The sequence below is a fragment of the Embiotoca jacksoni genome, unplaced genomic scaffold (assembly GCF_022577435.1).
Source record: "Embiotoca jacksoni isolate LCO1_2020_lvr unplaced genomic scaffold, fEmbJac1.0.p SCAF_20, whole genome shotgun sequence".
NCBI classification, from domain to species: domain Eukaryota; kingdom Metazoa; phylum Chordata; class Actinopteri; family Embiotocidae; genus Embiotoca; species Embiotoca jacksoni.
Window position 1 is genome coordinate 8910858 of NW_027185341.1, and position 25227 is coordinate 8936084.

At 39.3% G+C, this 25227-nt stretch overlaps 1 protein-coding gene across 2 annotated transcripts in view; it reads left to right on the forward strand.

The window, feature by feature from the left end:
• Positions 1–25227, forward strand: part of pemt (phosphatidylethanolamine N-methyltransferase) — a 59916-nt gene that overhangs the window by 32962 nt on the left and 1727 nt on the right. The window contains exons 4-7 of one of the 2 annotated variants that reach the window (XM_069156139.1): positions 3578–3723; positions 9995–10106; positions 19769–19843; positions 20358–22456. In XM_069156139.1, coding sequence (XP_069012240.1) covers positions 3578–3723; positions 9995–10106; positions 19769–19843; positions 20358–20418 — 394 coding nt within the window. In that variant the 3' untranslated portion in view covers positions 20419–22456. Of the gene's footprint in view, positions 1–3577; positions 3724–9994; positions 10107–19768; positions 19844–20357; positions 22457–25227 lie in introns of those variants that run through there. The other variant, XM_069156140.1, reaches the window with a different exon arrangement.

Below are 25227 nucleotides of genomic sequence, written 5' to 3' on the forward strand. Positions count from 1 at the left end.
CCAAGGTAGTAGTCAGGTCGAGGGTGGGAGAGTCTTTCCCTGGAAGGAAGAGCAGTTCGGTCTTGCCGAGGTTAATTTTCAGGTGGTGTGAGGACATCCACCAAGAGATGTCAGTCAGACAGGCAGAGATTCGTGCTGCTACCTGTGTTTCAGATCAAGGAAAAGAGAGGATCAGTTGGGTGTCATCAGCATAGCTGTGGTAGGAAAAGACATGGGAGTGAACGACAGAGCCAAGAGAGTTGGTGTACAGAGAGAAGAGGAGGGGACCCAGGACGGAGCCTTGAGGGACACCAGTAGTGAGAGGACAAGGTTCAGACACAGATCCTCTCCAAGTTACCCGGTAGGTGAGGTCTTTGAGGGAGGATGAGAACAGGGAGAGAGCAGAGCCTGAGACACCGAGGTCCTGAAGGAGGAAAGAAGGATCTGGTGGTTCACTGTGTTGAATGCAGCAGAAGGTCTAGAAGGATCAGGACAGAGGACAGAGAGGCTGCTCTAGCAGTGTGAAGCTGCTCAGAGACAGAAGGAGGACCGTCTCTGTTGAGTGGCCTGCCTTGAAACCAGACTGGTAAGGGTCAAGAAGGTTATTATGGTGGAGATAGGAGGAGAGTTGGTTGGAGATAGCTCGTTCGAGAGTTTAGGAAAGAAAGGGAAGAAGAGAGGTGGGTCTGCAGTTGCTAACTTCAGCCAGGTTGAGGGTGGGTTTCTTCAGGAGAGGGTTCACTCTCTCTTTCAGAGAGTTCAGGAAACAGCCCGTTGACAGAGAAATGTTAATGAGATGGGTGAGAAAAGGAAGAAGGTCTGGAGCAACAGACTGGAGAATATGAGATGGGATGGGATCAAGGGGGCAGGTGGTTGGGCAGGCAGAGGTTACCAAGGTAACAACTTGATTGGGAGACAGGGGGGTGAAAGAGGAAAGCGAAGGGGATGAAGATGAAGTTGATGGAGATGGAGATGTAGTTAAGGAAGGTGGATTTGAAAAAGAGGAGCGTATGTCATCTATCTTTTTTGTAAAATTGTTGACAAAGTGATTTGGTTGGAGGGAGGAGGGAGGAGAGGGGGGGGTCAAGGAGGTTGGAGAAGATGGAGAATAGCTTTTTGGGGTTATAAAAAGAGGATTGAATTCTGGTTAGGTAGAAAGAGCTTTTGGCTGCAGGAATAGAGGCAGAGAAACAGGAGAGGAGAGATTGATAAGTGAGCAGGTCGTCAGGGTGGTTAGAGTTTCGCGAATTTCCTTTCTGCTGCTCTCATAGTGGCTCTCTGGGAGCACCGAGTCAGACAACCACGGAGCTGGGGAGGACTTTCAGACCTGTCGTAATGTAAGAGGACAGATTGAATCAAGAGAGGAAGACAGAGTAGAAAGGAGAGTATCTGTGGCAGTGATGTCAAATGGATATCTCAGTTATTTGATTTCAAAATAAATTATTCTAAGCCGAAGGAAACTTGGAGAAATGATGAGTCTTTGCACTTCGTTGGTTCATTATTGGGGCTATAAAAATAAGATTTAAACTTGACTCCGAAATGTGAGTGTGGCAACTAATATACAATTTTATTATCATTAAAATGTTTTAGAAATAAAATTTGCCAGTGCTCAGTGACCAACGTTCAACATAACGTTAACGTTAGCTTGATGCAGGCGGAAACTGTTCTGCAGTGGGAAGTGGTACCTGTGAAATGTGGTTTGTTACATAGTGTTACAGGGTCTGAAATGTTTGGGAAATGCTCTTAGGGTTCATTTTTGCAACGGCGCCCTCTAGCTCACACCCTACTATTACATCATCTTTGATGTAAGTTGAGAAAATATGAGTTTTAGTGGACTTGACGCAACATCTACAGCTGTGTCCATGTCTTATTTCGTCCTTATCATTTTTGCAATTTTATATTTGATCCTGACTAAAGCTCCAACTGCAGTTAGCCGCCAGCGAGAAAACCACCAAGCTGATCTGGATGTCTGAAAACAGAAGTTTAGCCGTTTTGAACGAGGCTAGGATGGTTTGTTGTTAATGATACAAGAATACCTCTACCATGGGTAGGAGAAGGTATTGTGCATCCACTTATGTGGGCATTAGTTTTTGTCCTGTTAATATTCCCACCTAAAAATACCAAAAATTGGCAACTGATATAAAAATAATAAGAAAAACATCTTTACATACAAATCCAGTTCATAAAAAGAGGTTTTCTGGTGTTGGAAGACAGCAAATCTTCACTCTGAAGTAACAGACATTAGAAGAGTTATATATATGTCCTTTGAATGTTCAGCTACGAACTGGAAATTATTAAATGCAATGCACAGGCAAAGCGAAATTGGAGCACACCTGACCTCTGATTGTCCTCCAAAGACTCAGTTAATGGTCTCCAAGTGTTTATGGAGAGATACTGTTCCAGTTTGAGGTCATTCACAGTGTACAACTTGAAACTGTAAGTATTGTATTTGGATTTTATTCATTGGTCTTTCACATGTAGAGAAACCTCAATGTGACCGTGACACTTTTTTTTTTTTTGATGGATGTCAGTGTTACTTAACTCAACATTGAATAAGTCTGATGAAATTAGGTAAACTCAGAAAAAGCGCATGGCTTCAGCTTTTCTTCTGAGCCGGACTGTTTCTGTTCTCCTCTCTTCTGTGTGTATTCAACTTTCTTAGTACTCCCAAACTCAACAGTATCGACCGTCACAAAAAAATAAATCTTTTTACCTTTTAATTTAACTCTCCTCAATTCACATTTAGTGTCGTGCAGAGCCGACCCTCGGCTATTTGGTGGCCAAGGCAACACTCGAGGTGGTTGATTGTGTAGTCACTGTGTTCACGGACAAGGTGCCTACAGGTGACTAAGGGTTCTCTGGGCTGGGAATGAAATATATCAGAAGTGCTTCGAATGAGAGAAGAGGAGTAGAGGCCATTATGTGTCACATTGTATTAATAGAAAAGAGGCTGATGGTGAAACCTATCAAATAACAGCACCTTAGTCATATTACAGCCTGTAGCATTATAAAGAGAAGGAGAAATGACACCCAGTAGACATGCAAGAAAACATGTATTTAGTGTGTATTTCTCTCATTAAGCATGATTTTTTTTTTGGCTGTACTTATAAGACCAATCAATAATGACTAGCTAAATATTACTACAGTACTTTCAAGTGTATCTCTTAAAAGGATGCTGTAAATTATTCTTTAAACACCTGAAACGTCTCATTAATGAATCTTAGTTGCGATTATAACTGGTTAACTATGGTTACAAATCTGTAAACAATAAACAATTATTTGTCCTATTTCTCCTCTTCTTCATCTTGTTGTTGTTGTTGTTCTTCTTCTTCTTCTTCCCTTGGCACCAGAGAGCTTTGGCCTTTGTGACATTGTACAGTATATATTAAAATGCCATGGGTCGGGTCTGTGCGTGCCATTTTCCTGCACATCTCTATTGCTGTGACCTTGTAGTGTTCCTACAGTACTGTCTGGTCTGGTACATTTTGACTAATCTTTATTTCACTTTCCTGTTTTGGTGGACTGTTACATGATGTTAAGAGATTTTTAATACTCAAACCAGCCTAACAAAGCGTTTTGTGATTTGTTTTCCCTCCAGTATGACGGTGGTGATGAAGGCTCAGCCCCGGTGGGAGGTGATGGAGAGGATGGATGTTTTCTACGTCGGGATCGCTCTCATGTTGCTGGGCACTGTGCTGGTGGTCAGCAGCTTCCTCGCTCTGGGCTTCACTGGAACCTTTCTGGGTGAGTATCAAACACAGAGACAGATATTCAAGAGGCGTAAAACCAGGTCTATGCCAGAGATTATTTACTCACTCGTAATGACGTCACGGGAGAAATCTGGGCCTAAAGTGGAGGTTTTTTTTTTTATCTAAAAATGTTCTTTACAAACTCGAGTAGTTGCATTTGAAAGACAAGCGTCAAACAGGTAATCAATGCACAGGACTTTAGGATTTGGTGTTGAAGCTTGACCCATAACTGGAGTTGCCGCTTCTTCAGTTCTTCGTTTGTAAACTGTCAGTAGAGTTCTTCTTAAACCTGAAAATCAGCTTCTTCTTATAAGGAAGTAGATCCCTCATTAAAACGCTATTCTTAGACAGTTTTGGTTATTTTACTTGAGAGATTTCTCTTTTCTCTTTAGTGCTCTTCTCATTTCTGTGCACCAATCAGGGTTGAGCAATATTTGAATATTATGGGAGGATTTGGGTGATGTTAGACCATAAATAAATGTCTAATGGGGCTTTTATTTTGTAAAATTAGAGGAGAGGATTATTTTTTGGTTGCATGAGTTGATGCACACACAAAAAAATATATATATATACATGTGTGAAGAGCCACAAACACATCGGTTGACTCATTTCTTGCCGTTGTCTTAATTACACTCAATTACAACTACATCATATTTGTGTTTTTATACTGCATGTTGTATTGTATTAATGCTATCCAGCTCCTTGTACATGAGGAAAAGACTTGCACTCACGTGCTTCATCCTAACAAGCACATATAGTGCACCTACACGAGGAAAGAACATGAATTCTGACATACTGTCGCCAGTTCGTACAGCCCTGCTCATTCCTATGCACGCAAACAATCATTTTCATGTCCTCGTGGCACATGGCGCATGCAAATATCTTCGCGTCTGCCTCCGAGACAAACACGCTTATTTTCCTTTTTTTGTGCGACTGAACACGTCCAGGCGTCCAAATGAACACAAGCACACCAGCGTTTATGACTAATTAGTATCTAGTTTTCGAGGTCAGTCAGTCCAGTGAATCATCACCAAAACCAGACGGACTGTCTCGGCTCCTGCAACATCTTGGTCCATCACTGGACTGAAAATGCACCTGTGACCATCACTCAGTCACAGACTAAACCCCAACTGTGACAACAGAGGGGAAGCAGGTGGAGCAGCATGGGGTGACGAGTGTGTGTGTGTGTGTGTGTGTGTGTGTGTGTGTGTGTGTGTGTGTGTGTGTGTGTGTGTGTGTGTGTGTGTGTGAGAGTGTGAGTGTGAGTGAAGAGGAGTCTACTTTGTATGCAGATAGAGCGAACCCATCACAAGAGGCTGCTGTCATTTTTCATTCTCCATTTGCAGCAACAGTGAGAATTTATACAGCAGGGACATGAAAAATATTATTATTCCCAAAGGGGAACATTACTTGCCAGCACATAGCAAATATTTATATACATCCAGTAATACATTTTTTTAATGCCGTCTCTTAGCATACACACCCGGGGACACTTCATGAAATAACTTTATAAACTGTATCAGAACTGAGAACTGTTAGTTTCCTTTGTCTGTGACACAGGTGAACACGAAGGACATTTTACAGAAGGAAATGTGTATATGTTTCGTATTATTCTGTTTAGTTGCTTCAATTTCAGGACCCTTCACTGTCACACTGTCAAGGTCTATTACTGTGTTAATGATAGATTTAAAATCTGTGCTTTTCCTTGTTAATAATAATAATAATAATACACTTTATTTGTATAGCACCTTTCATATAGGAAATGCAGCTCAAAGGGCTTCGCAGCAAGAGAATTAGATGCAGTGTTTTACATAAAATCAGATATAAAGAAACATTTAAAAATATAGAAAAGAAATGAGATAAAACAGATAAAATGCACAAAATTTAATACAAGTAGACTTGATTTGGTCATTCTCTCGGATTCAATTTATGATATGAAGTCATGGAAACAGCAGTTGTAGCAGTTGTACGTCTTGTGTACTTTTCTAGAACTTTACTTCACACAGTCTATAATGAATGATGAAATCTCATTTTCTCCTGTGGTCTTAGTAAATTATTGAAGGTAGACTCGTCACTGTCCCTCCAGGTTTCTGCTAAACCTCGGTTAAAAACTCACACAGGTCCAACCTGTTCGTACATACTAAAGTTCCCTTTTCACTGACATATCAGTCTTTTTAAGTTTTATCAAAATAAATATAAAATAAGCAATATCTGGTCCAAGATTACACCCAGAGTAGTTACTTCTGATCGTACCCACGGAGTTAGTTGCCCCAGATCTTTTTCTACGATTTCTCTTTTTGTTTTGGGGCCAACGAGGAGGATTTCTGTTGAAAGGCCAAATTTTGTGAAAATTTGGAAAAAGGTAGGTGACTGAAAAACCTGACTTTAAATGGGAGAGACTTTGCTGACCCTACATGCACTCTCTGCACTGCGGTGATTGGTTATTTTATTGTTGGTGAACTGGTCCCAAACCTTTAACCTTACCCCTACCACAACAGAACAACTAACTACTGGTGCTAAAGCAGGTTTTCTGAGATGTTTAGCATCTAAATTTTGTCTGAAAACTGGATGAACTCCACAATGTCAGAGCTACTGATCATCAGTGTGGAGGAGAGGCAGCGCTGAGCTTTTCACTGGCCACTTTTGAATGGCTAGCAGTCGATCTCGAAAGCTATCCTGAAACCCCACAGAGGATAAACCCACCATCCCAATAAAGACAAGCTTTACATTTGTATCCACATGTACACAAATAGCAAAGTTTTGAGTATTTTAACTGTCAAAGTTCACCTTTGATCCTGGAAATAGTATTTTTTTATTTTTTTATTATTTATACTATGTACTTTTTTTGTTTTCATCACAAGACCCACTTACCAACCTTTTTCTGTTTTGTTTTTTTAACCGTTTTCAAAAAGGTCTTCATCATTGGCAGGTCAAGTTTCTTAAATGTCATGGAGATGGATTTGTCATTACAGTCAACATAATTTTAGGACTTATTCAGCTTAACTGTTTTGTTAATGTGGAGGATGTAGCCCAGTTTCACTTACTTTAGGTGTACTACCACTGATTAATATTTCAGTCTGGGTTAAATCAGAAATATCCTACATGTTTTATGAGGACGTTGGAGTACAAAACAAACTGTTCGGTAGTTTTTTTGCTATAAAGTTAAAATGTTGGGTGGGACAACCTATAAACATCCAGTGTATTTAAACAACATCGTTACATGATACTCCTCATAATGCTACGTGGGAGGACAAAGCAGTTAAATAATGCGAATCGGCTCTGAAAACTTTGAGCTTCTTCCACCGTTTTCATTGTTTTAAATTAAGAATTATTTTACATATTTTTTTCACTTTTATTTTACTTTTTCTCTAATTTGAAGGTCCTTGGGATGAGGGCGTGTTTGGGGTTGGTAACACCACCACTACACAGTGTTTCCTTTTCCATTCCTCCTACCGTGGAAGCACAAAAACAGGCCCAAACTGGAGGACATAGCCTGTGGGTGTGTGTTGTGATTCGATATGTCTTATTCCTTCTTTATTAAGCTCTTTGAGTCACTGTGACCTGATGATTTAAACTGATGGCACAGGAGCAGAAAACAAAGATCTACGCAAAAAAACAAATTACGGCGTGTTGGCCTGCTGGCCGTGGATCCAAACTCTTCTCTAACCTCCAGACCAGCTCAGTGCTGTCACTACTAGCCAAATCAAAGTTTTCATAACAATAATCAAAGAAAAGTGACGCAGGAATATGAAAAAAAAAAAAAAAATATATATATATATATATATATATATATATATATATATATATATATATATATATATATTTACTTCTGGCTTTCGAATCTGAATGGTTTACCAGTCGTTACTTTGGAGGTCAAAGAGGTTTTTCTATCTCTATTTCGTCTTTCTATTCAAAACCAAACAGATTTGTTTATGTAAACTTCTACTATCCTTTTATCCCAGGCTACCTGTGGTGTTTAAAAGAGCATACATAACAAAAATTGTTATATGACTTGAGCATTAACAGCATATCTTTGACAGAAAACAGGGCCAGCAGCCCCACATATGTAATTCAACAGGTCACTTTTACCCGTGTGTGTGTGTGTGTGTGTGTGGGTGTGGGTGTGGGTGGTTGGGAGACATAACGTTCATGTCCTGTTACACTTAAGTCCCAAAATGGGTCAGATAATGTTCTTGTGTGTTTGTGTGTGCACAATACCTCGGGGACTTATTACACAGCAAACAATAGTAAGTGCTCAGGTTAGTGAGGAGTGTCCTAGTTCAGGTGTCCCCAACATGTTATCGGCATCCAGCACTTATATACAGTACTATGAACTTGTAGTAAAAAAAAAAAGAAAGAAGGTAAAATTACTCCTGTTGAAAATGTAAATAAACAAAGAAATTACTTTATGCTTTATATTACTGTTGAGCTATACTTCTGGCTAGACAGTATGACTAGGAAGTAGTGCTACTTCTTGAGTTACCTTTTCACAAGTTGTGGCTCATTTCTAAGGTTGTATACCCATTGTGGAGGCAAGTTTACTTCCAAATATGAATAATGAAGTCTACATATTTAAAGTTAGCAAGAGAATCATTTTATTTTCAATGGTTGTTCTTGAAGTGTGATTTCAATCACAACACGTTCCTGCAAATGTTTGTCAGTCTAAGCTTTGTTAAGAAATGAAGGGTACTGAAACACTCGAGAGCTTTCAATTTGAAGATTGTATGAACACATAATTAACTAACTTTAATAGGGCAAACGGTAGCGGATCAAAACAGGGCCTCAAGTCGATGTGGTACTAATGCACCCTAAATAAATTATTTTAACTTTAACCATTTTTTTTTATTGGCTCTCCTGCATCGCATACACTTTAGAGATGACTTTGATACTTTCCTTATATTTTTAGAGCTCTATGAGGGTCTGGGATCCTCTCTGTGGAATGCACATGAAGCTTGGTGATTATTTATCTGAGGTCTGCTTCTGATTCAGAAGAGCGGATTAGAAATTTCTTCTGCACTGATAAAGTTGACAGGAATGTCAGCTGAACAGGCAGTCATTGATTGATGATGCAAACAATATAGCATGAGTACATATCAAGCGCTGGCTCTGAAAAATAAAGTCTATCATTTGCAGTAAGCTATCTTTGTGAGGCTGCTTTTGGACGCAATCCTGTACCTTAAAAACATGTTGGGAGCTCTCTCCATCGCTGACTATGGAATTATGCACTCCTAAAGTTTGCCTTTCTCAGGGTGGGGGAGCTGTGAAATATTATTTTTAAGATGATTTATTGAGTACAATTGCAAGAACAAGAAATAGAACATAAAAAGAACGGTACATTGAAACACGAGGGGGGGACTAAAAATTATTTAAAAAAGTTTAACCTAGTACAAGTTGATACAGTTTTAATTGCTTTTTCTTTAGAGAGTGTTGAATTAAGTCTTTGTTGAAGTCGATAAAGCTTCTTACCTTTAAATTTACATTTATGGATATGGTATTTGGCCATTATGATAAGTATAACAATAAGATTTATCATGGACACATGAGGGTTTTTCTGTTCATTCAGGAGACCAAACAATACACTTTTCTAAAATAAGGAAAATCTTTCATCAATATTTTCAGTAATGAAGCTACATAGGTTTTGTCCATAATTCTTCACAAATGGGCATTACCTAACTAAATGCACAACAGTCTCTGGACAGTCATCACAAAAACTACACAGGTATTGGTATTGATGCAGTTGTTAAAGAGTTTTCACATGAGGTCATACCGATGTGGTTTTATTGTTGACATCAGTAACAGCCAGGTGACGGTGCAGCAGCCAGACAGAGCAGCGTTAACACGGCCGTGTGCTGCCAAAGTCTTGTTCCCTCAGCAGTGTATCGTCAGTCGGACTTCAGTGTCTTGTTGTTTTGTCAGAAACATGTCAAAAATGATCAGACTTTGATGAGCACGCCCAAAAATCTGTCTGCTCCGAGTTTGACACAGGACATCGAGCTTAATGACATGGCAGAAACCATGGCAACCGTGTGAAACAGTTCAACAAGCTCGGTACTGAATTCCAGTCCACCTGGACGGGTTGATGAAGTGGTCTCAGGAGTCGTCTGCTCCAGCCTCTTAAATTACTGAACAGAAAACGCAGATATAAAATCTGACAGATTTTAGTTATGAAATGTTGCCTTTGTGTCAAATATGAACAAAATTCTCTCATCTGAACCTGTTAAAGCAACAACACAATGTGTGTTTGTGTTTTTGTGTGTATTTCTTAGGTGACTACTTTGGCATTCTGATGGATGAAAAGGTGTCGGGCTTTCCCTTCAACATCGCAGAAAACCCGATGTACTGGGGCAGCACTGCCAATTACCTCGGCCTGGCACTCGTGTAAGTGTGTGCGTGTGCGTGCGTGTGTGTGTGTAATTTTCATTTATTTTCCCAGCAGAGGTGTGTAGCTCAGTTTTCCTTTCATAGATCGTCAGTTCTTTTCAACATGTTTGTCAATTAACTTGTAGCAGAGGAGCTTTTAGCTCGTAAATGAAACGAAAAGGCAAATCAGCCGACATGCGTCAAATGTCGTCCTAAACAGAGCGAGGGGCGTGCACACGCGACATAGGAAATAAACGTCAACCTTAAAAATGGAAAATGTTTTCTCCAATTCCCAAATCACTCCTGAAAAAAAAGGTAGTGAGGTAAAAACTTGTACTTGTGCTCCTGGTTTCCACGACAACTGTGACCACGTCGCTGGCAGCTCGGCGGGCGTCGTTGCTGGGCAGGCGCTCCAGGGTTGATGAGCCAGCTGCTGATGAAAGCTATTAGCTGCTATTCTTCCTCACACAGAGCGACTGCATGTGGACTCCTGGATTCAGACTCGTACAGTCTTTAGACTCTTCTTTTTCTTGCGACTGATTAAAGCCCCATTTTCTCTGCTTTAATTCACCTTTCGCTTCGTGTCTCCCGCATTCAAAGCTTTGAGAGACCAAACCTGTGATTGCCTCATTTGACTACCACCTCCTCTCTCCGTACGTCTCTCACCTGTGTTCATATGGTTACTGTGCCTCGAGACTCATCCTCAACCTGCTCTGCGAGCTTCATCTTTTTGTTGTCGTCTTATTGATCTGCAGTTTATGATCACATCAGGGTCTGGTACAGTCGATCTCAGGAGTTGGTCGAGACCAGAAACAGAGCGAGTGTTAGACTAATGATCATCAAGTGAGCACAAACACAACTCCAAATGAGTGGTAATGTCATGCTGAATCTGCTGGATGTGTAGAATGTAATATTTAAATGTCAGTACACCTTTAAATGCATGTATGTTTTAATGTGCATGCTTGCAGACCATAAGACAGAAAGTTTACAGGTACTTGCCCAATGAAACAGCACCATCAAATTCTCTTGTGGGCCTTTAATTTAGAGATTTCTACACCGAATTTTAAATAAACAGGGTTTAAGTATAAGGAACATGTTTGTATCAAGTGAAAACAAAAATAGCATTCTGTAAAAATGAACACAAATACAAAACTATTAATGAAATAATCAACATACACAAAATATTTTATAGATATTAAACAGTATGATTGTCGAGCTTGAATTCTTACCATTAATAATTACATTACTTTTTTTATTGGTTGCCGTGCCAACACCATTGTGGTTTCTCTCATGTTTTTTTTCTGATCTCTTATTATATATTATACCAATTATATTACCTGTGATTTAAAGTGCTTAAAATCCTGACAGACATTCCTCACTGTGACTGAGAGTGTTATTCTGAAGTTGTTTCATCAAACACACTCCGGTCAACACCTGAAGAACGTCAGGAGGGAGAAAAACTCCCCCCGCTCCTCTTCACCCCCTTGATGTGCCAGACAATTTCAGTCACACATTAGACCACTTACTGGCCTTTTTGTGTGACCTCGACAGGAGATGAGCTGACACACATTAGCTGGATGCACTTAGATGTTAATGTATTAACATTAACACGAGCGGGACTCGTGCTGCCAGAAAACTAAAATGGGCGCTAAAATCGCAGCAGGATGCCATCCCTTTTTGTCGTATTTGTTATACAAGTATTTTTTTTTCATGCACTCCATAAAAAAGAACTGTGGCACCAAACTGGAGCACTACGGTCCTAAAGGAGGCTCCCTTTAGTATCTGAGTGACTGCTGAACATTTACACTCAGACAAAAAAAAGTTTTCTTGCTGAGCAGCACTTTTTAAGCAACAGCATGATGTCCTCTTATGTGATGTTTCAGGAATGTAGGTTATCAGAACAAATGGAAGAACAAAGTTTTGGAGCAAAATGCGGCCGCGCTGGTCCATTTGCGTTGAAACGTTCACACGTGTTGCACAACTGGTTGAATCCCAATGAGTGATATCAAACCAAGCGTGAAAGAGGCCACATCTGCTGCCTCTGCACACCTCTGTGTTTTTATAAAACGCAGGGGAACAGTCCATTTGTTGAATGAACAGTCAGAAACTTAAGCATACATAAACAGTCCATCAGTCTACATTATACGACACTATGTTTTGAGAACCATGGAATGCAGTGTCGGTCCAGCTCTGATCCAGACTGAAATATCTTAAAAACAACTGAACTACCATGACACTTGGTACAGATATTGGGGAGGGGGACTCTGAATAACTTTGGTAAAGCCATACTTAAAATCTGTACTGGAATGAGGTTGGTATTTGTGGTTTTGATTGAAACATCTCAACAGCAATTGAGATGGATTTCCATTAATCTGAATTGACTCAGAGTCGTTCATAACTGACATTTAACTCAAATGACCCCGAGCTGATTTTGATTCTTAGTTAGTTTTCTTCTGTTTTATGTGCATGTATTTTACTCTGCACGCTGCTGCTGTGTTCCTGAACGCATCTTGTTAGACATGCAGGACTTTGCTTGCTGCTGCTTGATCACTACTGACAGGTGTTTGCTTTGGGGATGTCATGTTACCAGGAATTAGGCAGTCAGTAGCAAATAACGGTGAATTTCCAAAATTTTATATTTCAATTCAAAAGCAACATCTGCATAGAAGAGCAATCAAATGAATGTATTTAAATTCTTCTTAAAAACCATCTGATCTGCTGCATTATATATTTCGACTGACTGATGAACACGTGAACAAGCTAACGTTGGCCTTCGTCAGCTTTGTGTGTGGAGCTACAACAGATGCAGCTGTCACAATTCACAAAAAATATCAGTAACATTTCAACATGTTGTTGGTATGAAGTGAAACTCTCCTTCAGTTCTGTGGACTTCTGTCTTTGAGGCACCTGGATAGGTTTGAGGTGTTTCCTCCTTTTGTAAGAATTGTTCGTGACACCGTTTGCATCGTGGTCTGGGCCTGTTGCTGCACCTGCTGCTCTTCACATAGGATTTAAGGGATCTCGACACACTGGTACTGTCACTTTTTCAGAATTGTGACATTGACTTGGTACCTAAGTGTCGGTTCTCGTGTAGTTTGCCCTAAAAAGCCTGCGTAGAAAAAGTCTTTAACTTCATGACGCATTGAAGACACTTCACATCCAGTGTGTACATGCAAACATGGGAATGCAGTATGAAATCTGCATTGAAAATGGACTCTGCCAGTTACGAAACTATGTAATAAATTAGCAAATATGTTCAATGGGTTTTGTTGAAAAGATGCTGGCAATAAATAGCATCAAAACCGTGGATTCATTTCATGTAAATCTTGAGGGTTATAGCTTTAAAGTGCAGTGTAGCAGTTCTATAATCAAGCTGTTTAGCTTTCCCGCTGTCCAATCTGTCTTTTTTTCTCATATTTTGAGAAAAACCCCTTCACATACGTTGTTTTATCACCAAATGATTGAAAGTGTGGTGAATTCTGCTCCGTGTTGCATCATGGATCACAATCATGTGTCGCGCTTGCATGCCTCCGAGCGAGAGAGAACAACACCGCTGCTACTTTGAAAAGGTCATTCTCCGCTCCGGGCGAAATCACGTCACCTTCACTCCGAAACCTGCGCCTCCCTGTTCTCAGCTGTGACTTTACGACTTTGTGTATGTGGAGAGTTCAACAGTCGAGGGAGAGTTAGGTCGTTGAAACATTAAGATGCACCTCAAGACAGTTGCTCGTACAAAGCAGATATTAATAACTATATTTGCCACACCAGCAGATTAGCGCTTGTAGCACAAAGATGATGTTGCATTGGTATTTTGTCTGGAACAAGATAGTTTAATTATACAACACCAGTAGATCTTCATTTTCACTTTTAAAAACTGATTATAAAAATTAGCTGCCCACCTATAAAGGTTGTTTTTGTTAGTCTTCTTTTATTCGTGCAATATCAGTACTGTATATAGTTGTGTTTCTTTGGTTTCCTTTGTGAATTTGGATTGTTATATAGAATGTTTTGACCGTAATTATTTCTTTTTTTTTTTTTTGTGGTTGTCACTCTTTGCTTCTTCACATTCACTTTTGAAGATATTCCTTTTAAAAAAAAAGAGCATCCAGAAGTCATGGGTCTCTTAGGAAGCTGTGTGTCATTTCAATTTGAGCTCATGTCATTTAGACCGAGATGGAGCTGTCTGTGTGAAGTGAAGAGGTGACCATGCAAGTGAAGCAGATAATAATGAGGTTCATAGAAGGACAGCAAAACTCTATTCCTATTTTCTTTAGTGTTCAGTTATGAAATATGCAGCCAAATGTTTCTGGACAATCGTGTGCACGGAGCAGAGGGAAGCAATAACCTTCGGAGGTAAGTACTCCAAGTTACAATGCTTCATCAACGTTTTTGTGACCACTGGTACGTGCAAAATTATGATTTAACCATGGGTCTGTCAGATTTTTGGGAAATAAAAATAAGTCACTTTGGGCCAAATCTGGTGGTAGGGGTGGTGGGCAGCGACGATTGTGTTGTTGTGGGCAAGAAACATGTTGGAGATTCAAAATACCATTGTGCCACAATTTAGGTCGTTTACTCCGAATCTTTTCCCTCAAAAGCCTCAGAGCATGACAGTTGAAATTGATGTTGACAATCTGACCCTGGGGGACGAGTTCATGGTGCACAACACCATGAATGGCAAAGAAAACACTCCTTTTTGCACTTCTGACCTGATGCACCTTCTTCAGTCTTGGACAGTGACGTTTGGCCCTCTTGAAGCCCGAATGCCTCTAAAAACACCTCGCCCGGCTCACTGCTTCTTTGCCGTACATTTTGTGAAGCATTTCAAGGGTTTCCGTTGCCGATTTCACTTGTTTGACTTAAAATTTGATGTGCGTGCGCTCTCTGCTCAGGTTTCAGGTTCATGGTGAATTGCCAGTTGTCACAAAAATGCCAGAGACACAGGTGATGATGTTGATCAAGCGGCACAAGTGGGAATACTTCACTTACGAAGGTTGTAGCTTTCATGTTCTCTGTGCACATCATGGTGCTGCACACTGTTTGAGCACAACAGGAACAGTCTTAGAACTTTTTGATCGACCGTCGTACAGGCCTCCATCCACAAGTCAGGATGCTGAGTGCCATTCAACAAGTGGAGCATTGAGATGATCCGTCGGTACAAACCAATATAACAGAACATCTAACATCAATGCACATGTTTTTGAAAATAATATGTTGAAATAAAGTAAGTGAATGTGATGTTTTGATGAAGATGAAGAGAAAGATATAAAATTAACTGAATGGTTGACCGAACGTTAGATAATTGTTGATCCACTTAATACTGTATAATTTCCACACAGCTAAAATGCTCGATAGAACAAAATCAGTAGAATGAACATTTAGTGATGAATTATTTACAGTAATTTTCAAATTAAAAGTCATTAATGATGATAAATCAATTAGAAGTGCCATTTTGAAGTTCATGAAAGTAATAAAACTCATGGTTACAAATAGATTATAACTAATTCACTAATTAATGACCTTTTAATCACACATCTGTGGAGACACAGATTAGTGTCCCTTTTTTGAAAGCTTTTCTTAAGAGAAAAATCTCCTCTTATGTTACTGTGTTAACATAATAAGGAAACTCAACACACCAACTTGTGCAGTGGACTCAACATTCAATAAAGACCCTTAATAACCCCAAATATATTCAGTTTATTATTATAGAAGACCACTTAAAAAAAAACATTACTTACTTACTGCTGTTGCAGATAAATATTGTGTCAGTAAATGTATGTCCTATGCAATGTGACACATTTTAACACACGTCAAACTACATCTCTTGCTAATTTTACTGACTTTGTTGCAATTTAGACAATAAACAGTTGTGTAAAATGAAAACACAATAATTTGTTGAAGCTTCTTACAGCTGGTCTTCTATAATAGTAAACTGAATATATTTGGGGTTATTAAGGGTCTTTATTGAATGTTGAGTACATTTAAGGGTTTTAGAATCATCTTTACGTTTGTTATGGACATTTTTAGTGTGATTGTACATATATGTCGGCCCACCACTTTGAGAATGAATGCAATGTCTCAGTAGCTATTGAAAGAACTATATTCTGGCTGTATTTTCATTTAGGGATTTCTGGTCACCAGAGGATAAACTCATATGACTTTGACAATCCCTGACCCCTTAGAGATTGATTGCCACTGTTAGTTTTCATGTAATATTGACATCTACTGGATGGATCATCAATTACATTTAGTGTGAAGATTCATGGTCCCCACATGATGAATATTGGTGATGTTGAAATTCAATCTACTTTTTATCTAGCACATTAATCGGGCTGAAATTAATTTTATGATCAGATAAGAGAAAAACAAATTACTAAGTTATGTAAACTGTACCAAAAATAAGATGGTGAACATGGTAAACGTTGTACAACTGTACATGCTAAAGAACAACATGTTAGCATGCTGCCACTAGCGTTTAGCTCAAAGAACAGCTCTGACAGACTCTTACATTTTTTTAACTTTTGACTATAGCTGATATTTTATAGACAACATTGTTATTGGATGAATCCAGAAAATAGTCTGTAGATTATAATCATTGATATCAATCGCAGTCAAGTTGCCTAGCGACTTCCTGCCAAAGGCTAAAAGAACGTTAAAGTTTTATCTCAGTAAATGTTGAAATTTTTTTTTTTAAGTTTCTGGAAGTAAGTGGGAAGAATTTGTGTACCTGGATCAGTATGTGTGGACTCTGAGTTCTCCCACATTCAAAATGATCAAGCAGTCTGTTCTCCCAATAGCAATCATCAAGAGAACCTCAAGAGAGGAGTGAGACTGACATATTCCTGCAGAGTGTGATGAAGGTGTCGCCTCTGATGGCCACACTATATACTGTACATGCAATTGTGGTCAGTTCTCGAGAGTGCTGTCAGGAGCTGTCAGGCACTTTACATTTTCGGTGAATACATATGAATACTAAACATTTTCAATCTCACCTCAGGTGTACATCGAGCGCTAAATGAATTGTGTTGCCATTCTGTTATAATTTTTTACACCTTAAATTTCAATCTTACTGCAAAAGAGCACCAACTTTTTTCCCCTGGGGCTATCAGCACATATTGGTGCAGGAAATATAAAGTTTTCCATGCTGCCAGGAGACAAGTGTCTACAGCCTGATTCGTCCAGACAGCTCATGTATACGGATATTATAGTCCCAAGGTGTAGGACAAAGCGCTACAGGAACAGCTTTGTTCCAGCAGCAATTGTTCATATAAACAAGTCGTAGCACCTTTTGCACATTTTTATGGTATTTCTTTTATTTGTTTTGTTTTGGCTTTTAGTATAATTTCTGGCTTTTAGTATAATTTTTACTGCGATAGTTATTCATTTATTGTTGTGGCTTTTATTGCTATTTATTAGTCTTGATTGGTAGAGCCTCGAAGTACCTTTTGTCACGTCTTTGTTGTGCTTGAATATTGTCAAGTTTGTTTTTAAATGTTTGTTAAGATGGATGCCTTCTCTTTCACAGCCAAACAAATGTACCTACTGGTACATATAAAGTAACCTAAAACCTGAACCTATTCATGAGTATACACACAGACTTGGACAACAGCATATAGACTGAGACGTACAGATGCACTGACTGGAAACTAATAATATTATTCTAAAAGCAGTGTTCATTTGGTCAGATGCTTATCCAGTCACAGCAAACTGAGCTTAATCATCATAACATATAATGAATCATTTTAACAGTAAGTCTCAAAGTGAGAGGAAACCAAAGGGCTAATTTACCTAAAGATTTGTGAATAACTATGAGGGAATATTCTGCTATTATTTCTAGTTCACAGGATAATTGTTATTGGCAGAAAGAGACATTTGAAAACTGGAGCAGTGTGTCAGTCTAATAACTGGACATAATATGCAATGTGGGTCAGTTGCAAAAAGGAATTATAACGCGAAGTCAATACTGACTCATCGCGCCAGATTGGTGTGTCACAACCAGCGGGGCTCGCTGCAGCCAGTGTTGTGTGTCAAATTCGAAGTTGATGAAAGCCGTGTATTGATTGTAATGACGGTTGTTACGAAGCTGACAGAAATCAAAAGTCACGAGAGAATTGCAGAATGACGCTGCAGGTCTGCTCCCGTCATCCTGCTATCAACAAACAGCTCAGTGTGGAAGAAACGTCAACCTGTGGAAAAAAAACACAACGGTGTTGTTAATAGAAACTGTGTTTAACATGTCTGAAAACTGGCCAAATATTAAATCCTGAAAATGTTGTGGGGGTGATGAACAAAATAGTTGATTTCAGATTTGGTGTCAGTATTGAAAAACAAGCAAGTTCAAGTTGAAAGAGTTTGAGATCATTTTTCACGTGACTTTCAGAAAGGTGAAAGACGGTGAAGAGAATTGAAGAATGTAATTTTGTAAACCACATAGTGTCAAACCTGTTTTTACTTCACTTATCTTGGCGTGGTTTATGGTTCCACAGAAAATGTTGGCAGTCCAGTTAAGAACAGTCTGTGATTTTAGGTTAGACTAAAGATTATTAGCATTATAGACTAACTAACAAAACAAGCATTTTGGACCTGCTCTTTGTCTAAGGATTTGTTCATCCAAATTATGCTGCACTTTATTATGCACTTTGTTCAGGCATTCATGATCCCCAGATGATGTATCTTAATGACTTAGAAATGCCCTGACTCTGTGTCAACAATCGTTAGAAGGACTGCCACAACATTATACGTGCATACATGTTCCCCACTGGATGAATGGTAATACCTCTTTTGATCTGTCGCAATCACAACATCAAATTTTCAATCTGGTCAATACTTTGCTATGTAACCAAATACCTACAAAATTAATGGCCTGGGATTCTCAAAATGCAGCCTGAATTTTGTGCTAATTTATTGCTTATAAATTTGATCCCATTATGGTGCTAGATAAGATGTGAAAGGTTCACCAAGATTCTCAAAATTTATCCTGAAAGGAACATGAACGTCTGTATCAAAGTTCACACGGCAAATCAGTCCAATAGATTTTGAGACATGCTAATAGAAAATTGTTTTTACTTTGTGAACTTTCCCTCTTGAGGCAGGGAATCATCTTCAAACTTATCTTTACCAAAGTTTTCTTCATCCCTCCAGTTTATCAACAAACTCACCATTCAGTAGCTAAAAAGCTCACAATGTTTACCTTTTCACTACTGCTCCAGAGCACAGTTTCCACAAAACGTTAAGTATAAAATTCAATACAAGTCATTGTTTAAATGTTATTGAATTGAACCAAAGGACAAAATTCAAAGTTGTATAACGAAGTGCAATTTCTTTTTTTCTGAACCAAATTTACCTGCTGCCTCTTTAACTAGGTCAAGGTGGACAATGTTATAAGCCTCAACAGATAGTCCTGTTCAGCTTCCCCACAACATGCTGTTGTACTGATTTCTATTCGTGTTCTACTTTAGCCTAATGAGAAAATAGGCAATGGTAGATTTCACCAGGTAACGAGACGAGAAGTGTATTTACACAAATCGCAGTGCAGCTCCATGTCATTACACACTTCACATCTTTACACTGGAGTGGCTGATCTCTTGAGTAATGGTCCACATATCTAGTACATATTGTATTTGTAATCCAACCTTTGTGTCTCACTCTTTCTTTTCTTTCCTCTTTCGTTCTCTCTCCAGTGGTGCCAGTCCTGTCGGTCTACTCCTGACTGCCGTAGTAGCCGTCGCTTACAAGGTGGCGATAAGGTTTGAGGGGTAAGTCCTTCTTCGTTCGACCAATTTATAGGTTCTGAGAACAAGAAGTTGTCGACATTTATAAAAATGCCATTATGTGCTGTGAATGTGGGTGTAACCTTCATGTTACATGAGTGGTTTCTGGACTGATTGGTGGTCAAACTTCTAAATCTTCCCGTAGATGTTGGCTGAAGAAATGTCACAATCCATATAACCAATTCAGTAAATACAGTAAATACATATTTTACGAGTTTTAAAATGAGATCTTATTCAGTTATTGTTTTATTTGTGGCTTGCAGTAAGTCATCGACGCATGTAAATGGGAACATCTCATACAAACCACTCGGGTATCACAATGAAACATCTCTCATCCCATCCCTCTTACTCCCGTCTTGTGTTTTTGTCTCAAACGTCATCTGCAATTATTCAGGACACCATTCATTAGTTCTGCAAAAAGCAAAACTGCGCAATGGCCAGAGGAGCTTGATTAAACAAAATGGACTTCTTTTTTTCTTTTTTTTTCACACATTAAAAGCCTCGTTGGTCGGCCCTTTTCTCCCTCGCATCCTTTTTCCGATGCTCGTCCTTGGCGATGACGAGATAAGGCCTGAAAAACAGTTACGAGCGACCTACTTTTGGACATCTGCCCGCACAGACGCATGCATGGATAAATACACACCGGCAGACACACAGAAATACACCTTTTTTTTTGTGTTACATGTCACATAGCATCATTGAGGTGAATAATTAAATGCACAGATGCACCTTAACACGTCACAACTTACTGAGAACCCACAACCCTGTTTCCAAAAAAAGTAATTAAAAAAACAAAACAATCAAATTTCTCATTTTCAACATTTGATATGTTGTCTTTGGTCTAATTGTAATTAAATGTGTTTACAGGATTTTGCATTGCATGTGTTGCATTCTGTTTTTATTTATATATTACACAGCATCCTAACGTTTTGGGAAACGGAGTTGTACAATGAGAACAAACAAAAACGACAAACAAAAGGTTCACACGGACCGAAACACGTGCGTGAACCTCAGCAAATATACTCACAGCCACAATGAAGAGGCATTCGAATGGAAAATGAGTGTTCAGCGACCGAAACACTCAACAGAACTCGACATCCAATGAGCCCCTTTGTCCTTTTTCCTACCTCAGTCCCTGGAGGTTTTTGTGGTTGTTTCATTCACATCTTCTCATCCACATGCTGCTCCAAAAGCCACCCAGTGCTGGCTAGAAAAGATTCGGCCACCTACGTCTCCCTGAGTCTTTCAGAGCGGCATTACTTGTCACTTAAGAACTGAAAGAGAAACGCCATGTTAGCCTTGGCCAGTCTGAACATGTGTGTAAGTGCTCCTTAGCGCCAGCGTACATCACGGTGCCGCAATTTCCGGCGGTGACGATCCTCCGTTGTGTCTTTTAGCCTGGACATGTGAATTCAAGGTGGCAGATTTTACCACACACTGCGACTGGGAAAAGATCCATACGCTATATTTGTCTTCTGCCTCTGGCCCCGATTCTGAATGATCTCATTTAGTCAAACAGTGCAGAAAGTCTGGCGTCTGGTTGGATATTACTTCACACAGAGACTGGGATGGATAAAAAAAATGCCGATGGGATTGATGCAGAAACCACACGGTGTCTAGAGAGTTCAGATGCATAGCAGCTTTAGTCATGCAGTGGTGAAAGATGACACCAACCAAACAGCTGGCGAGGACATTATTAGGGCCCGAGCACCGATGTCCTTCAAAAAATGATTTATGATTTTTTTTTTTTTTTTAAGTCATTACAAACCCCAAACCTTCTAGCTGAGAGGCAGCAGTGTCTAAAGTATAAAAAAATTTTTTTTTAAAAACCCTCCTACAATAGCATGTAATTGAAAACTCCACCGTCCATAAATATTCATTCAAATGCGACCAAAATTGCCGCAGACATTCTTTGGATAGCAGATATACGTGTTTTCAAGGGGTCTGCAGTGATATTAAATATCTTCCTGTAATCTGTAGTGTATGCAAAACTTTTTCAATGTCTCCAAACGTTTCAACTTTACTAAAAGTTGAATCACCATCAACAGGCCGAGGTGGAATCTGAACCATTAATAGCAGCCTTGGTGAAGTAGAATCTTTTACGTGTTGAGTTAACCAGACTGTCGGTTCAGTCACTGGAAGCTCTGAGTGAACTCCGTGAACCACTTTCTCCTGCCGCGACTCGTTCTCCGGCGCAGAAGATAATCCAGCAGTCTACGACGTCACTTCAGAGCTGGGAACAACCTCATAAAGACACGGGTTCGAGCCCCGCTCAAGGTATTACACATGGTTCAGGGAGGGCGAGTCCCCTTAATAAGCCACATGGTTCACGGAGAGCAGATCCCTCTTGGGGATCTACACAGGTTCGGGTTTGTACATGCCGTCATACTAATACCAAACCAAAGGTCAACCAAAATAAAAATCCCCCAAAAGACACTTTTTTTTTTTTCATATTTTGGACAACATGCTATAGTATGACAGTGGGGCACTGCTTACAGCAGTTGCCTCACAGTGAGAAGTTGAGGCATGCATGTCAGTTTAGAAAAAGGTCATACTCCAAAAAGTTATAAAAAAGTCATCCAAAATATCCAAAGTATGTCGTCCAAAATATTAAGTTTTTTTCCATATTTCAGACATGCTATAGTATGACTTTTTTTTTCACATTTTGGACGACAAAAGTCATACTATAGCATGTCTTCCAAAATGTGATAAAAAAAAAAAAAAGTCATGCTATGTCATCATATTTCGCATGTCGTTCAAAATGTGAAAATATTTCGAAGGACGTGCCATAGTATGAATTTTTTTGCTATTCCTGAAGACATGCTATAAGCATGACTTTCGTTCATATAATGGAAGCCAGCATAGTGGTGCAGTTGTCAGCGTTGTTGTCTCTCAGTCCGAAGGTCCCGGGGTCGATTCCCGCCCTGGACGTTCTATGTGGAATTTAACCGTAAAGTATGTCGTCCATAATATGGATTGCTTACTTATGCATGTAGTCCATAATGTAAAACATTACATTCAAGCAAGAACATGCAATCATAAAAAGTCATGTAGGTAGAAATATGATTTTTTTTTAAAAAGTCATTCTATAGCATGTTGTCTAAAATGTGACAACAAAAAAAGTCGTACTATATTTGGTTCCCCGACGTGCATTTTAATTCAGATTTCTGATTCTCCATAAATCTCCATGAAACATCTCCGTATGTCCTGTTCTGAGGTGACAACGCAAACACCAGCATCTGACTTTAACTCATTGCTGTCATAATCATATTTTATAATCCAGTATTGATTTGAATTGTGTTTTTTATCCTATACATGCCTGCACTGAAGTTGGTCAATTTCTTTAGAGATTTTAAGAAACCTATAACCTGCAACCTGTATCGAAACTTTGGTCTATAATATTCTTCTATACATCTATAATCTTCTGTATAGTGCCCAAATAAATTGCACATGCTCAGTACATCATTACTTTTATAGATAGATTAATGCTTTATTGATCATTTTCTATTTTCATACGGCAGCTATAGACAATAAAACAAATCTAAAAACTAAGCTAAAATCAAATAGTAAAAAAAAAAAAAATCGTTAAAGTGATTGACTACACACATGCACAGTATCCCAGTTATGACTCTCCTCATACTGAAATGTTGAGTCGTACCAGCATGTCCTGGTTTCAGTAGCTACTGAATATCAGTTCCCTAACCAGCTCGTGTAGTTCATCCATATGGAATTAAATCTTTGTAAATAAAATAACAATAAAAGAAAATCTTAAATATCAAACAAAAATAAGAATTTTAGAGAAAATAAAACTCAAGCAAAAAAAAATGCATCTCAAAAGTCAAACTTTAGCAAACAAATTATTTGTGCAATCATGTTAAATATTGGTCTTTTACTTGTCATGCCTCCATGGCAGCAACAGCTGTGGCTGAAAGCATGATGTTCTCAGGTAGTTCGTCCATCTGACCCATTCTCATAAACACTATCTCAGGAACACCTTGTGGGAATTTCTTCAAATTTGCCACAAATGTTCTCTTGGACCTCAAAATGACCTGACACTAATGAGACAGATCACCGTGCAAGGCGCCGCCATCAGGAGCACATTCACACACCGATGGTTCACCATCGGGAGCAACTTAGGGTGTCAACTTAGTGTCTTGCTCAAGGACACTTAGGCATGTGGACAGGAGGAGCTGGGGATGTGTGCAACCCACTCTACCGTCCGAGCCAATGGAGATGTGTCCATTACCGTCCTCAGATGAGTGCCCCTCGTCCTTCAGATGGAGACGGACTGCTGACTCAGCACCTGTCCTCAGTAGTTGGCTCTTCTGCGCTTGTGAAGCGGTTGTTTTGTGACCCCATTATACAAGTCAGAGCATTTCTCTCTGCATTTACCTGCGAACACGACACTGTTCAGCTTCTGTCCTTGGTGTGAACAAGCTTCTGTCTCAGAGTGTTACTGGGCTTCAAATGTTCAGGGATTCAGGAAGTTTGTTGAAAATATTCTCAGACTGACTGAGAACCTGTTTGTGGCCATAACCCAAGAATATCTATGGTAATTATAACTATGTTTCAGACACATCAAAGAGGCTAAAAGTTCTGACTTTTTTACATCCAAAAGGTCTACTTCACTGTGATGTCATAATGTTCCGCAAAAAAAAAAACATTTTCTGGCCATAACTCAGGAACAGAAAGAGAGATTGTGACCATATTTCACATTTGGTCAGATACTGAATTAGTGACACTAATTTTGGATGTCCACCATAAAACCATGGTGATTATATATTTTGTATTGTGTGTGAACCGTCCACGTTTTACAATTTGTACCTTCTTTGGAGCAACATCCATATTTGAAGCATCGTTTACTCTCACGTCTAAAAATGTCCGTTCTACGACACAACACTTTACACTTTAAACACTTTATTTTTTTTTCTATTTCCATTGTTTTGTACCGACTTGGATTGTTTTCTGCAATTCTGATTCTAAAATCCACTTTCCATCCGTAGGCAGCTCCGGCTGGCAGATTCTGTCAGCTCTGATCGGCTTTATTAGCCGAGCATGTGAACACAGGGAATTTCAAAGCTTAACAAAGTCAAATCAATTAGATTTGATAAATTCCTTCCACGTCTTCATTACATTCACTGTACGAGTCTCTTGGCAGAGGCAAACAAGCGTGAGGCAGCAATTGCAGTTCAATGATATGCTCTTGTGTTTACATTTCTCCCTGCTTCCTTCACACTGATTGCACCTTCGCCCTCACTGCCAGCTGCCGGCTCTCCCGTTGGCGCTGCCTGACTGTTTTGCCTTACACAAAACCTCCCGCGTGGGCAGATGTTTTCAGAGGGGCTTCCCCTTTGGCTCCTGGCTTTTTT